This window comes from Crinia signifera, chromosome 7, assembly GCF_055691185.1.
Source record: "Crinia signifera chromosome 7, ASM5569118v1, whole genome shotgun sequence".
NCBI classification, from domain to species: domain Eukaryota; kingdom Metazoa; phylum Chordata; class Amphibia; order Anura; family Myobatrachidae; genus Crinia; species Crinia signifera.
In genome coordinates, this window is record NC_139223.1 from 50,818,656 (window position 1) to 50,833,443 (window position 14,788).

Below are 14,788 nucleotides of genomic sequence, written 5' to 3' on the forward strand. Positions count from 1 at the left end.
TCATGTCCCCAGTAGTGCCAGTTACAGAAGTCCCAGTAGTGCTTATTGCAAAAAAAATAAATAAAAATAAAGTTCATTCTGGAAAATATGGTTTTCTGAATAATTTGGATAACGGATATTTGGTAAAGCCATACTCAACCTGTACCAGCCCTCAGGATTCCTGATCTGCATGGTGGGAATCACAGGGCATGTAGCGCAGATGGTTCTCAATATGCGTGGTGGTAAGTGCGGGACCGGTACCACAGCCGTATCTTTGTCAGTGGGAAGCACTGGAGAGTTATGCATGTAGGAAGCATGGGGCAGGTAGTACAGCAAGGGTCTCCGTATGCCAGTGCGATGTACAGGAAAGGTATGACAGTGGGGTGTCTGTGCGTGGTGAGAAGCATGGGGCAGTTAGAACAGCTAGGTCTACATATGTCAGTGGGAAGCACAGGACTGGTATGCATGGAGCAGGTAGCACAGCTGGGTCTCTATGCATGGTGGGAAGCGCAGGGCAGGCAGCACAGCTGGGTCTCTGTATGCATGGTGGGAAGCACAGGGCAGGTAGCACAGCCATGTTGCCATGTACGTGTTGAGATGCACGGGGCAGGTAGCACTGCTGCATGTATGGTGGGAAGCATGGGGCGGTTCAATAGTGACACATGGTTAATTACCATCTGTGCCCCCTTGCTAATGTCACACTTTCCTCTGCTGCCACAAATCACTGAACTATCTGCAACACCTAATTCATAAGCTCCATAAACATCTGACCTGATGTTTATTTTCCAGCAGCTCTTTCAAGTCCTTACTCACCACTTGCTTGCGGTACAAACAGAGCTGGACTTCTTTGTAACATGAATTGGTGGCATCTCTGAGCTTTTATAGGTCACCTCATTGTATAGAAATTCTGTTTATTGCTGTGAGTGTAATCAGATAACAGCCTTCTAATTTATTTTGTTGCACAATGTACAGCGTATAATGGATCTTTTCCTGTATACATGATGATCTGTACTGTTCCATGTTAAGTTATCCGTTTGGTTTACCTGTGTCTGTCATCCATCGTGAAGTGACGAGGGGCGGTAGTCTTATAGAGGAAGCCCAATCCTAGCGCACCTATGCACTGCACACAGCTGGCACAGCCATTTTTGGACCACACCAAGATTGGAGACTGTTGCCTGTTATTTCACCAGGGACATAGGCATTGCTGTTATATCCCATTTATCAGTGTGTATAACGGCACTGCGCATATTAGCATGACCATGATTGCTTCATTTTAATATTAATAATATAAAAATGTTCTATTTGAAATGTATTCTATTCATATACCTTGCTGTTACTGTCGTAGAGTAGGAGAATGACAGCGGGACATACAGCCCTGCTATCCTACTTGAGTCGGATACGATTAGGCACGGCAGTTCGGGAAAGGGTGGTAGCCTCCCACATTTGTGCCTTGAGCCATTTAGTTACAGCCCCTTTATGTCGCACAGGATGTCTGCAGCATAGTAACCCATCGGTGCCCAGATCTAGTTTATGCATTTGCGGTGGGTGTGATAAGGACAGATAAAGCCCCTGTTACTGAGGATTTCTGTTCGAGCCTCAGTACATGATGAACAGAAGGCCGCGGTAAGGGCAGTTTTCAGCTGCTGCATGTGCATAGCCCTAGCAATACGTCTAGGCTCATCTAATGTTTCTTGTTGTGTTAAGTTTTGCTATGTACAGGGGTATCCAGACTCATGATAAACTGATTCTAGGTTGACAGTCATAGGGCCGACCACTATTGGTCAGCAGTCAGAAGGTCGACAGGGTCCAAAGGTCGACTTAAAAAAGGTTGACATGCTTTTATTTTTTTACAAAATTTTAAGCCGACATGTGCCGACAGGCAGTATTTCATCCCCTACAGTGTGGAGGGAGAATATAATTAGTGTGCCGAGCCCGACGCATGGCCAGCGTAGAGGTACAGAAATGGTGCCCATACACAGTGTGATGATCGCACCCGTTATGGGCTCGATCAGATCGCATGCATTTTGCATGCGATGCGATTAGAAGGCAGCACATGCTATTTGTACTGTGCGATGAGACGCCACGGGAGCGCGCATCGTCATCACCTTTAGGCGGTGTCCATGTTGACCTATGTCGACATAGACGCCAAAAAAACATGAAGCACTCATGTTGACCTAGACATTGTAGATCTAAAATACCATAAACAGGATAGGAATGAGCATCTATTTCCATTCCATTGGTGCTTGACTGCACGTACTGTATTTCTGCTTCCTGTATGTCATTATAAAATCGATATTGTTAGTTCCTAATCTCCACCACCACCTTCTCTGGTTATGGTAAAAGGGAGTAACCTCTCATTTGTAACTGTTATAATCTTCTAGTAATAGCTAGCCATGCATCATTGTGTGCGCTGGTTGCTGGACATGTCTCCTCTCTGCTGCCTTCTGGGCGAACATAATATTGAGACGCAGGATTGAGCAAACTGCAGAGATTACATCCAACGCCGTTCCTCGGGCACTCTTCCTTGTATGTGAGTTTATCAAACCATCCAGACAATGCATCTTCTCTGATCAAATCTGCCATCTCAAGGAAAAAGCTTCCTCTTTCACAGCTGAATAAAGATGCATCTTGATACTGGGGCGATTCTAACGGCATGCTATCCAAATCTGTGCGTTTCCAGGCGAATATGCTAAATGTCCACCTAGGATAGAGAGATTAGATGTTTAGAGCGCTTTCTTTTTTCAAGTTTATTGCCCCTGACTGTTAACATGCTATTTGCTGTTATGTTATACAGTGCTAGTCTTTATATAGAAATTCATTTGTTGGGTCTTTTGTAGAATTGTATTTTTCTTTCCTCTTCTTTTTATTTTTTTCCCTTCAAATTCAGCTTGAGTTTAGTTATTGGGGCTATGTAAGTGACATCGATGGTTCTCAAACTCAGTCCCCAAGACCCCAAAGAGCTAATTTTTCCAGATCATCCGGAAGGTGCACAAGTAAATTTTAAAATATCCACTTGGATCCACTACATTTGGAGCAGATTAGTTGCTTCAGTGAGGAGACCTGGAAAACATTTACTGCAGCCTGAAGACCGAGGGCCTAGTGGATCGCGAAGCGCACACTTTTTCCCTAATGAACAAAACAATGTGCACTGCAGTTTGGGCAAATGTAACATGTGCAGAGAGAGTTAGATTTGGGTGAGTTATTTTGTTTCTGCGCAACTTTATTTTTAACCTGCCATTTCGTTTTCAATTTGAACACACCCCACCCAAATCTAACTCTCTGCACATGTCACATTTGACCCACCGGCAGTGCAGCATGGTTTAGTCCATCAGAGAAAAAAAACGCGCTTTGTGATCCACTCTGAATTAGGCTCAGCGTTATGGGGCCTAAACACGGGGTGATTCGCTTTGCACCGCGTGTAGGGGCCATAGTGATGCTGGCCCCGGGCATCGCTATTGCACGGTAGCTAATATCACACATGCTGGATAAATCTATAATCGCCTGTGTTCTCACCGGAGAACAATGACTCCAACTGATCGCTGACACATGATTGTGTGCTGAGTGATCTTGCTGAAGCATTCTGAGCAACCTAGCATCGCTCAGAACACTTCAGCATCTCCCTGTGTGTAGGCCCCTACAGAGAACCTGTTACCTAAAGCAATAGAGATCACTGTTCTCTCCTGCAAATGGCTAAGCACTGCAGAGTTCAGTCCCCATTATTCTCAACAGTAATGATGTCTTAATGCTGTGTCATAAGCGCCAAAAAGCCTAGTTTTTCTTAGTTTAGCCAACGTCCGATGGCGCAAGTGAGTTTATTCCTATGAAGTAATTCTCGCCGGAGCCATATCTTGTTATCCATCACCTCCTTCTCTAGTTTTTGTAAAATGACGCTGCCACACAGGCCCAGTTGCAGGTGTAAGGCAATAATGGAACCATATTGGCCTTTAGCACTGAAGTTATTGCATCATTTCTTTTTAAATGCCTTGTCTAGTCATCAAAGTGATTGGATCAGTTATGGATGTTGTATGTAAGTCACCACTGACATTTCCTGCATGCATTCAGAGTCCCACTATGGCATGCTGTCTCTATACTCTACTACTCAGAGGTAAATTAATCAAACTCTGAAAAGTTCATGTTTTCAAAGTTTGTTGGTACCAATGACATAATGGTATTATCAAACTGAGTCCTGCTGCTTCCTATGGGATATAAGTCTGGATTGCATAGAGCACAGACTCAGTTCACACAGTGCATGTTTTCACAAGTCTCCTCACAGAATCACAAGTGAATTAATTCGCATCACTTGTCGATCTTTTAATATGGGTCAATGAGTAATGGATGCACCTGCCGGTTGACTTGTGTGGGGGGTCCTGAGGACTGAATTTGAGAATCCCTGGCATAGTGTTCATATTACACTTTCAGTCTTCTCAAATTCTGCTGCCGTGGGACATAGAAAAGGTTGAAACCAGTTTGGCATACCATTTAGTAGCTTTGATATATACCTGTTCTGTGATTTTATGAATAAAGTGGAACCATCATTGCATCAGGGAAGTGTCTTTATTCAGGGGTCCTTATATCACTGAGATGGATATTTACTAATATTTTATTTATTTATCTGCTGTGAGACCATTGTATAAACTATCAAGGCATCAATTGGTGCAAAGTGCATTATGAATAGGATTAGTCATGCGAGTTGACAGAGCTACTTTATGCTGTCATTTATATTAATTAATGTGTTATACATTTGGCATGTTGACACTGTGTTAAGCTGGGTACACACTGGAGCGAGATGCATTCGTTCCTCTGTCAGCCCATATTGTGTGTGTGTGCGCGCTCGAGGATGGATTTATCGTAAACAAGGTCGCTAGGGATATTTCTAGGCACCATCTGTGAGCTGTGTAACCCATGAGGTTACCCAGGCCACCACCGCAGCTTCGTCGCTGATTCCGGAAGATCTCCGTGAGAGTTCTCTGCACTCCCACAAAATGGAGACCGGCATTGCAGATTGCTGCACACGCAATGTAACAAAGATCATTACCCACAATAGTACTGGGACTTGAATCTGGCCCACTGTCCAGATTGGCATGAATTTGGTCGCAGGAAGATGGCGACTGGATGTCTGCTTAGTTTTCTGCACTTACATGTGCTAGCTGCGGGTTGTACATTTGATATCGCCCAAGTAAACGCTATATTTTAAGTACTTATTCTGATCGCTAGTAAGCTATAGATTGTAAGCTTGCAAGCAGGGCCCTCCTACCTCTGTCGGTTTTCTTTATCACGGTTTCCAATTGTAAAGTGCAACAGAATATGCTGCGCTACATAAGAAAAAGTAAACGGAAAATACTTGTGCTGTGCGAGAAGTATTTTTAGAACAGGCGTCATCTGCGGAACATCTATGTATTATAATATACGCAGGCTGGGATTTCGACCGGGACCATTGCAATGCTATCAGGCTATAAACTGTTCTACTTTTAATCTTGTGAATGTTCCTGGTGGTCTAATAACATTACCAGAGTAGGTGCTTGGGACATCTGTGATGCGGGCTGATCATCCATTTTTTATTTTTTTCTTAAAGAGCTTAAAACTACCATTTCATAAATTGTTGATCTGGGTACTATAGCTAGAGGTAGAAGCACAGTAGATAAACGTGCACAGGGGATGTCTTCACAAAATCATCCGGCAGGTTTTGTACGTCTGCAGAAAGCCTAGCGCAAGAAATGATTGCCCTGAATCACAAGGCCAACAGTTATCAGTGTAGCCGACGTTTTGGTTTCTTTTGTCAAGTAATTGCTGCTACCGTTTATACTGTACAGTGTGTGAAGCGCCTTGAGTCCTATTGGAGAAAGATCACTTTAACAATGAAATGATTTCAGTTCTTGCTTTAAGAAAACATCATCTGCAAAAAAAAAAAAAAAAAAAAAATATATATATATATATATATATATATATATATATATATATATATATATATATATATATATATATATATATATATATATATATATATATATATATATATATATATATACATATACATATACATATACATATACATATACATACATACATACATACATACATACATACATACATACATACATATATATATATATATATATATATATATATATATATATATATACATACATATATACATACATATACATATATACATACATACATATACATACATATACACATACATATATACATACACATACATATATATACATATATATACATACATACATATACATACATACATATATACATATATACATATATATATATACATACATATATACATATATACATACATACATATACATACATATACACATACATATATACATACACATACATATATATACATATATATACATATATATACATACATACACATATATATATATATATATATATATATATATATATATATATATATATATATATATATATATATCACACATACATCCCAGTATGCCTTGCATCAGTTTGAGCATGGCCAAATAGCAAAACTAAGGCAAGGCATGCTGGGATGTGTAGTTTATCAACAGCTGGAGGGCCGCTTATTGCCCACCCCTGTTCTAGAAGATAGTAGACAGGATCTGATTGGTTGCCCATAACAACATCACATGTGAAGTCTTCTTCCATCTTAGTAAATTTCCCCCAGAGTGTCTACTTATCTGTTATTCATATGTGGTTTGAGGAGGCATCGCTGCTGCTTAGTTTGAAGCAATAGCAGCAGGAGGCATTGGATATAGACACCACTTGCTTGCGTTAGTCATCCAAGCTACATCCTAGGATCCAGCATCAGATCATCTGAGGCACTATCCGCCTACGTGATCCAACCACATACCCTCCAATTGTACTGAATTTGCCGGTACAGTACAGTTTTTTAACGGTCTGTACCGGCAAATAAAGATTGTACCAATTACTGGCACTGCGGACCTGGCACACTCAAGGGAAAGGACTATCTCAGCCCTCTCCACATGCGCAGTGAGCACCTTCTGGGTGCGCAGCTGCCTGAGGTTGAACTGCTCAGCGTGGGGTGCGGTGGCCAGCGCGTGACTGGGGGTCATCACATCGGCTTATCCTTTTCAGAGCCTCAGAAGCACATGAAGCCAGCACAGATTCACTACACTGCAGCAAGTTAGGTGGCTGCACTTATTCAATGTTTTAAATGTCCTTAAAAATGTTGGAGGGTATGCAACCACCGCAGCTTCCACAAAGAGGCCGGGAAATCTTTGGTCTTCTATGGCCTTGTTGCTCCCACACAACGGCAGCGACACAATTTTTTGTGGGGGGGGGGGTGTTTAGGTTGCCAAACCTACAACCATATCCTATGTTGGCAAAAAAACAAAAACAATTCTTGCATGTTTTTTTTTTTTTTTTTGCATATTACATAATCATAATGACAATCACATTTTAAAAACAAAACAATGTCTGCACTTACTGTATTTTACACATTCTTAATCATATTTCATTATTACTTTCAACTTAATCCTTATCCTAAAAAGGGGCATTACCTAATCTTATCGTTTCCTCATTATACCATTTTGTTTTAAATATTGGCTTTCTAATTATTTCTTTAGTTTGAGATGGCAAAGTTCTAACATACGGCAACCATATTTTGAATGATTTTTCTGCATCTTTATCCCTATCCTGTATGTGTTTTAATACAAGCACTCTGAGAGGAGCTAATGAGTTAGGAGAAAGATTTAAAAAAAAAAAAGTAACCGTCAACTGAATTAAATCTTTTTGGTATGGCTTCCACCTGGTCTCATGTTCTGTTTATCGTGAATAATTAGATCTTGGTTGGTTACAAGACCGTACAAAGTTGTCCTCTGAGTATGTAGCGAGCAAAATCTTTTCCGTCACTTTGGATAGAAACTTTTTCATACGGATGATTTCTGCAAACAGGCTTTCAATTCTCGTTTTAACTATTTTGCGCACAGATGGAGTTTTTTTTACACAGTCTTCATCTACAGGGAGCTGTCTTAGATGTAGCCCTCATTACAGCCGTTATGTCTCATATGGGAGTAAAGTGAGGGCGACAGCAAACTGCTACTACTTCAACTTGTTTTTGCTTTGTTTTCTCTTTCATTTACTTTTGTTTCCTAAAGTATTTAATAGACTATTCCTTGCAAATGTTTAGATATTTGAGCAAACCATTAACATAAACACCTTAAAGTGCTAATCTTGCTTACAAAGCACAAATCGAATACATTTTCCTCCAAAAATGTTACAAGCTTGCTCCCATTTTGATGCTGCCATTAAACACTGATTTCTAATTAACTGCTTGGTTGTGATTTCAAAATGGCTGCCTAAACTGTGTGCAGCAACTGGTGCACCTTAAGCCTTTTATTGTTTTTTGAAGATGGTGCCAAGCACAAAAATATACTATATGGTTATTTAGCGCTGCTCTTTGGCTGAGGAAGATTAAGGAAAGTTTTTTTAGCAGTTACAGTGGAGCTATTTACACAAAATGAATGTAAAACTACTGTTGGCACTAGAATTTATACAGTTTTGTTCTGTTTGTCCCCCACATCTTCACTTTAGGACGCCAGATGATCTCTCTAAACAAATACTTGCTATACAGCAGCGGGAGTTAAAGCTGAAAGAAGAGAACATGACCACTTCTAACAGGTTTGGTTATTTCTATATACTTTTTTATTGTGTTTTTTATAATTGCTATGCATGCATACATACATACATACATACATACATACATACATACATACATACATACATACATACATACATACATACATACATACACGTGCAAAAGCGATATCTAAATGGTGGAACTTTTAGCTGGTTGGATAAAAAGGTTTTGATTTTATTTTCTTATACAAATAAAATAAATGGTGATCTATAAAGCTTCTAGTGTAGTATATATTTCAGTTTGTCTTCAAGTGCTGAGACATTGGATTTTTCCATTTTAGTTGATTTGTAAATGAAACTGATATCTGGGCAAGCACACAATTGTATAAAATAAAACCTTTTCTGGATTTTATTTATTTAATAATAATTATAGCGCACACATTTTCTGCTGCAATTTACAGAGAATATTTGGCCATTCACATCAGTCCCTGCATTCCCTATCACACACACAGAAGTTAGGTAACCTAGCAGTATGTTTTTGTGCTACGGGAGGAAGTCTGAGCATCCAGAGGAAACCTGGATAAGCAGGGGGAAGGGGATGCAGATTAAATCCCGGCAGTCGGGATCACGGCGTTCAGAATTCCGTCCGCCGAAATCCCGACCGTTTCTCCCTCCGGGGGTGTCCACGACACCCCTGGAGGGAGAATAAATTAGCGTGCCGAGCGTAGCAAGGCACCGGGCCTGCTGTGTGGCGAGAGCAGCGAGCCCGCAAGAGGGGGGCGATCCATGTCTCCCCCCCCCCCTTGTCGGGATTTCAGCGGTCGGGATTCCGGCGTCGGGATTTTGAACGCCGGGATCCCGACCGCCGGGATTTCATACTGAATCCAGGGGAAGAACATGCAAATTCCGCAAATGTCATGGTGGCAATAGATCCCTAGAATTCAGTGCAGCGAGGCAGTAATTCTTACCGTTATTACACTATCCTTGTTCCAGAAAAGAGAATCGGGAATGTCCTAGTTCTTTGTAACTGCTGTACCAAGTCATTGTGCATCTTTTTTTGAATATAGTAACCTTTTTTTGAGTTGAGTGCCATAGGATTTTTTCCTCTTTCCGTATGCTATTGCTGTGTGGGACCTATCTAAAACACCATGTTCCCATAGCCCAGGAGTTTGAACAGGTGCTCATCCATCTTCCTAGGGGGTTGGGATCATTTGGTCTACACCATGATGGTCGACACCATTAGGTCGACATGGTTATAGGTTGAAAGGTCGTTAGTTTGACAATGTCTAGGTCGACAGTCAAAAGGTCGACATGGGGTTTTCACAGTTTTTTTACCTGAATGTCAACACAGTCGACATAGACACAGTTCAGTGCATCATCAGGCACACTATTTTATTCTCCCACCATGCCCTAGTGGATGGTAGGGCATGAAATACCGTCTGCCGGCATGCGTCGTCTCGAAGAACAGAAAAACCCCATGTCGACCTTTTGACTGTCGGCCGAGACACTGTCAAACTAATGACCCTTCGGCCTTTCCGGGTGTCGGCCTAATGACCGCATCCCTTCCTAGGATAACAGAAGGAAGACCGCAACTCACTTAAAAGGTTGTGGATTTCTATTGTGGTAGTGCACACAGACTCAGATAACCGGAGAAACCCATGTCCCATCCATTGTTTCATTCAACTCTTTTGTGCTCTGGAATGCTGTGAGTAGAAAGCAGACGCTGTAAATAAGACCCATGTGCACAATCTGTGAACGGTCCTGTGGATCAGTCTAATGGTGTGTACACACGGGGGCGATATGCCGTGCTATGCGAGTCCCGATGCGATCAGATCGCATCAGGACTCGCATCGGACGGCATGCTAGAGTGTCACAATTTAGACTATATAGTGCAGATCTGCACTATATAGTGTTGCCTGCCCTCTCTATTTCACTGCCGATTTGCGCTCACACTGGTGCGTGCATCGGCAGCGCAAGCCCTAAAAAAGGATGCGATCAGCATGCGATATGGTTTCCGATGTTCACTATATCTGCAACATCGGAAGCCATATCTTACCGTCTGTACACACCTTAAGAGTCACACAGTTTATTCCTGCTCATTTTGTAGTTGTGTATTACTTGATACATAAATAAAACAAGCTGTGCATGTTCTTAAACAGTTATTTCTGAGTTATTTGGAGTGAGAAGTCACTAGCGTCTCGTGACTTGGGGAAGAGTGGCGCCGTCAGTTAAACACTTCCCCTCTTGACATTTCAATGTCTTCTTGGCCCCTGAGAAGAGCGGTAATAGATTTTTTTGGCAATGCCAATAGTTACTGCAAATTGCTCTCCAGTACTAAAATGAATGATATTTTACATACTTGAGTCATCTTCAATGTTTGAAAAAAAAAATTGCATTTGATGAGTATTTGTTTGATTTGTAAATGTCAAGTGGTGCCTTCTCTTTCATTTAAAGATGTGCCCTAGCTAGAGCTTTCTCATGCAGGTCATTTAAGGCTGGTGTTGGAAAGATCCAGGCTTTTTTCTTTTTCTTCTGCTTAAAGTTAGTATTTCACTTTCTCGATACAGAAAGCTATATAGGGTAGAATTCTAATGTTTGCGGTGGCAGCTGTCCGGCAAGACGCCTGATGAAGCAGTTCAATCGTTGTTTCGTTCAATCGTGAACAGCTGTGGATACCGGCATTTCTGCTCGCAGCCCCACATGCTGGCGAGTAGAAATGTGCACAAAGTGGCTGCAAGTGAACTGCGCTTTTCGCATCGCATCCAGCACCTTGGTCGAGTCTGGCCAATTTACGATACTTAACCTGGTCCTGCAGGATGTGCATAAACATTTTGATTTTGACCGCATAGATACACACTTTGGATCAAATTAAGGAGTTAACTGGTTCTAGGTATATTAATATTGTTATACTGTTATTTTTGTTGTTGTTGATGATCATTGGTATGGCTCCGCAAGGGTTCCACAGCATCCAACATTACATAAATAAGCAAAAAATAATACAACAATTAAATAACGAATTACGGGACAAGGCAACATAGGACAAGTACATGAAGCAGCTATTAGGGTGGCAGAGGTGTGTGTGTGTGTATATTATTCAATCTATGAAAAGCATATGAGGAGAGAGGGCCCTGCTTTTGATAGCATAGATTCATCATTTATTGGCATTGTATCAAATTGCATTTCTTCACAATACATCTCACCATGGGCCGGATCTATCAAGCTTCAAATGGAGAGTGATAAACAGTCAGCTACTCAGCTCCTAACTGTCATTTTACGGGTGGGTTCGAAATATGACAGGTAGGTAGGGGCTGGTTGTTCATCATTCTCCACTTTATCACATTTTTAATCTTGGTACATCTGGCCCCTTGTCACAAGATGCAACCTAGCTTCCACAGCTCACTCTGATACCCCTTTCACACAGAAAATGAAATACCCGGGTGAAGCAGTTCCACCCGGAATTTCATTAAATACATGGGTCCTTTTTCTGTGTGAAAGGGCACACCCGTGTCGGAATTGACCAGGGTTGAGGACACGGGATTTATGACCCGTGTTGACCCTTTTACACAAAAGAAATACCCCTGTTATTCAGCAAATTACCGGGTAGAAGTTTTCAAACCGGTAATTTGTTCTTCTGTGTGAAGGGGGGTCAGGCTGCTCCCGGCAAAATGACACGGCATTTGAAATGCCGTGTATTTGCCGGGATTTTCAGACTTTTCTGTCTGAAAGGAGGATGACTCGGCTCTCTTCCCCTATGTTAACTTCATCCCTCTAGGATTTTCATGTACTGCTATAAATTCTATTGAATCAATGATGCAAGGCTCTTCAGGGGATATGTATGAAACCTTCCAAAGAGGATGGGTGGAGAAGTCGCCCAATCAGTTTCTAGATACTGGTGTACAGAATTTACTTAATGAATGAAATTAGTTGCTATGGGCAACCCCTCTACCCTTAATGCTGCTGTTAATAACTGGTAAAATGACTCAATGGATGCTGGTGTTAGATCACAGGATTATAAGCAAATTTATGGCTGAGCTATGAAAGTTCCTGTTTGCTGTGTGCAGAAGCAACAGGGCCACTATAAGTGACACTTAATGTAAAAGAAAGTTTTAATAAATGTAGTTCTCACAGTGCATTGCGTAGTCCTTGTAATGAAATTGGTCCTCTTCATAGCTTTTTACTAATCAAAGATGTCTATTTTAGCAGTTAAGTGTTGATGGCTCCAGATTACAGGATTCATCACATTGCTGAAACAGAGAAGATTGGAATTGGCCCCAGTCAATTTGTTTTCCATGCCGTCTCGACGTGTTACACTTTTTGTAAGCAGCGTTTCTGGCTGCAAAACGACCCAGCTTCATTAATGTGAATTCCCCTGTTTCATACAAGGCTAAGAATGAATGTATGAATCGGATCTCAGATTGATTTCTGCGAAACACCAAACGGCGCGGTGCCAAGTCTCTGCTGCAGTCCGCACAAACTGCCGGAGAATATTTTATTATCCTTGCCTGGGTGTCTGCACGTTGCTAGATTTATAATTGACTTGACATTTTCATAATCAAAATTGCACATTGTAAAGTGATTTTAAAACCTTAACACCTACTGAACGTGGTACAGTACAGAATGGGTTATAAATAGATAAAAGGTGGTGGTGGGAATAGAATTTTTATATGTGGTTTGATTCCATAATTAATATTAGGTAAATGTTAAATCCATGTAAGTGCTATACTTTAGAAAAAATAAAATCTATCTATCTATCTATCTATCTATCTATCTATCTATCTATCTATCCATCCCTATTGTCTTAACATGAGACAAGATGTTTGCGCTTACATGCAGACATGATGGCAAGCTATTGCAAGGATGACCTATCCTGAGTTGCATTGTACAAAGGGAGACACGACCTGAAGCAGAATCCATAGAGGAGGCAATTCCTTATGACAGTGGTCAGGGAACTCGGTCCTCATTACCCCACACAGTGCATGTTTTGCTGGTAACCCAGCAGGTGCACAGGTGTACTAATTACTCAGACACATTTTTATAAGGTCCGCAGGTGGAGTTAATTATTTCACTTGTGATTCTGTGAGGAGACCTGCAAAACATGCGCTGCATGGGGTAATGAGGACCGAGTTCCCTGACCACTGCCTTATGACATCTATAATCTCCAAAACACGAAAGCAGTTGCGCACCAGATAACCTATACACAGGATTTTCCTTTTGAAGGATTTCGCATCATCTAAGGCAGTAGTTCTCAACCTTGGTCCTCAAGGACCCTCGGCAGTGCACGTTTTCCAGGTCTCCACACAGAATCACAGGTGAAATAATTAGCTCCACCTGTGGATTTTTTTAAAATGTGCCAGTGAGTAATTAGTGCACCTGCTGGGTGACCTGGAAAATGCGCACTGTTGGGGGTCCTTGACGACCAGGGTTGAGAACCACTGATCTAAGGCACTAGTCACATCCCTCCATTGCCTGGTTATGTCCCGTCCATCTAGGGTAGATGAGGATATGCCATTTTATATTCTCCTTGAATGATGTTCTGCAGGGTTTAGTCACAATGTTATATGAACTTTCCCTATACCAAAAAAACAAATGCACAAAGCACCGTAAAGGAAGTTCTAGTGGTGATCAGGTCCCAGATAGCAAGCTGCGGGCTTCCATAATCACTGTCCCCAGCCTCCCTGTGGTGTACTGCCTGAATACAGCCATCGGTCCTTTCTTGTAAGATACGGAACCGGCAGCCTGGCACCAGACATGGAATACTCTGTACCCCAATTCTGATTGTTAAGAATCCAGACACCACTGAACAGAGCAGTTAATGCTCCATGTAATAAACCATAATTGAATGCACAGAATGTGTCCTATGGGTAGCAGACTTGCCCACTATGGGTTGGCAGGCTGAGACAGGTGGCGCTTCTTCTTGATTAGTAAGTTCAACTAAAGAGATTTTGAGTATTTTATTTAAACCAAGTTACACCTTGGTGACTTCATGCTGCACATCCCTAGCCACATGGTCTGGCATGTCTCTGGCCACCTATTGATAAGTGCTTCTGTAGGTGGAGCGGTAAGTAAGGTGGTCTCCATTCTGCACTGTGGCACACTTACAGTATTTCAAAGAATATGATACATTGGCATATATTCAATGCTGTGGGCGAGCGGTGACTGCGAGCAGGACTTTTTGCTCGCAGTCACCGCTCACCCTGTCTGTATT

The 14,788-nt window shown here is 41.6% G+C and overlaps 1 protein-coding gene across 2 annotated transcripts in view; it reads left to right on the plus strand.

The window, feature by feature from the left end:
* The window catches only part of MAD1L1 (mitotic arrest deficient 1 like 1), a 618,640-nt gene that overhangs the window by 56,420 nt on the left and 547,432 nt on the right, over positions 1-14,788 (plus strand). For both annotated transcript variants that reach the window (XM_083153057.1, XM_083153060.1), the window contains exon 10: positions 8,539-8,625. In XM_083153057.1, the coding sequence (XP_083009183.1) occupies positions 8,539-8,625 (87 nt within the window). The remainder of the gene's footprint in view (positions 1-8,538; positions 8,626-14,788) is intronic.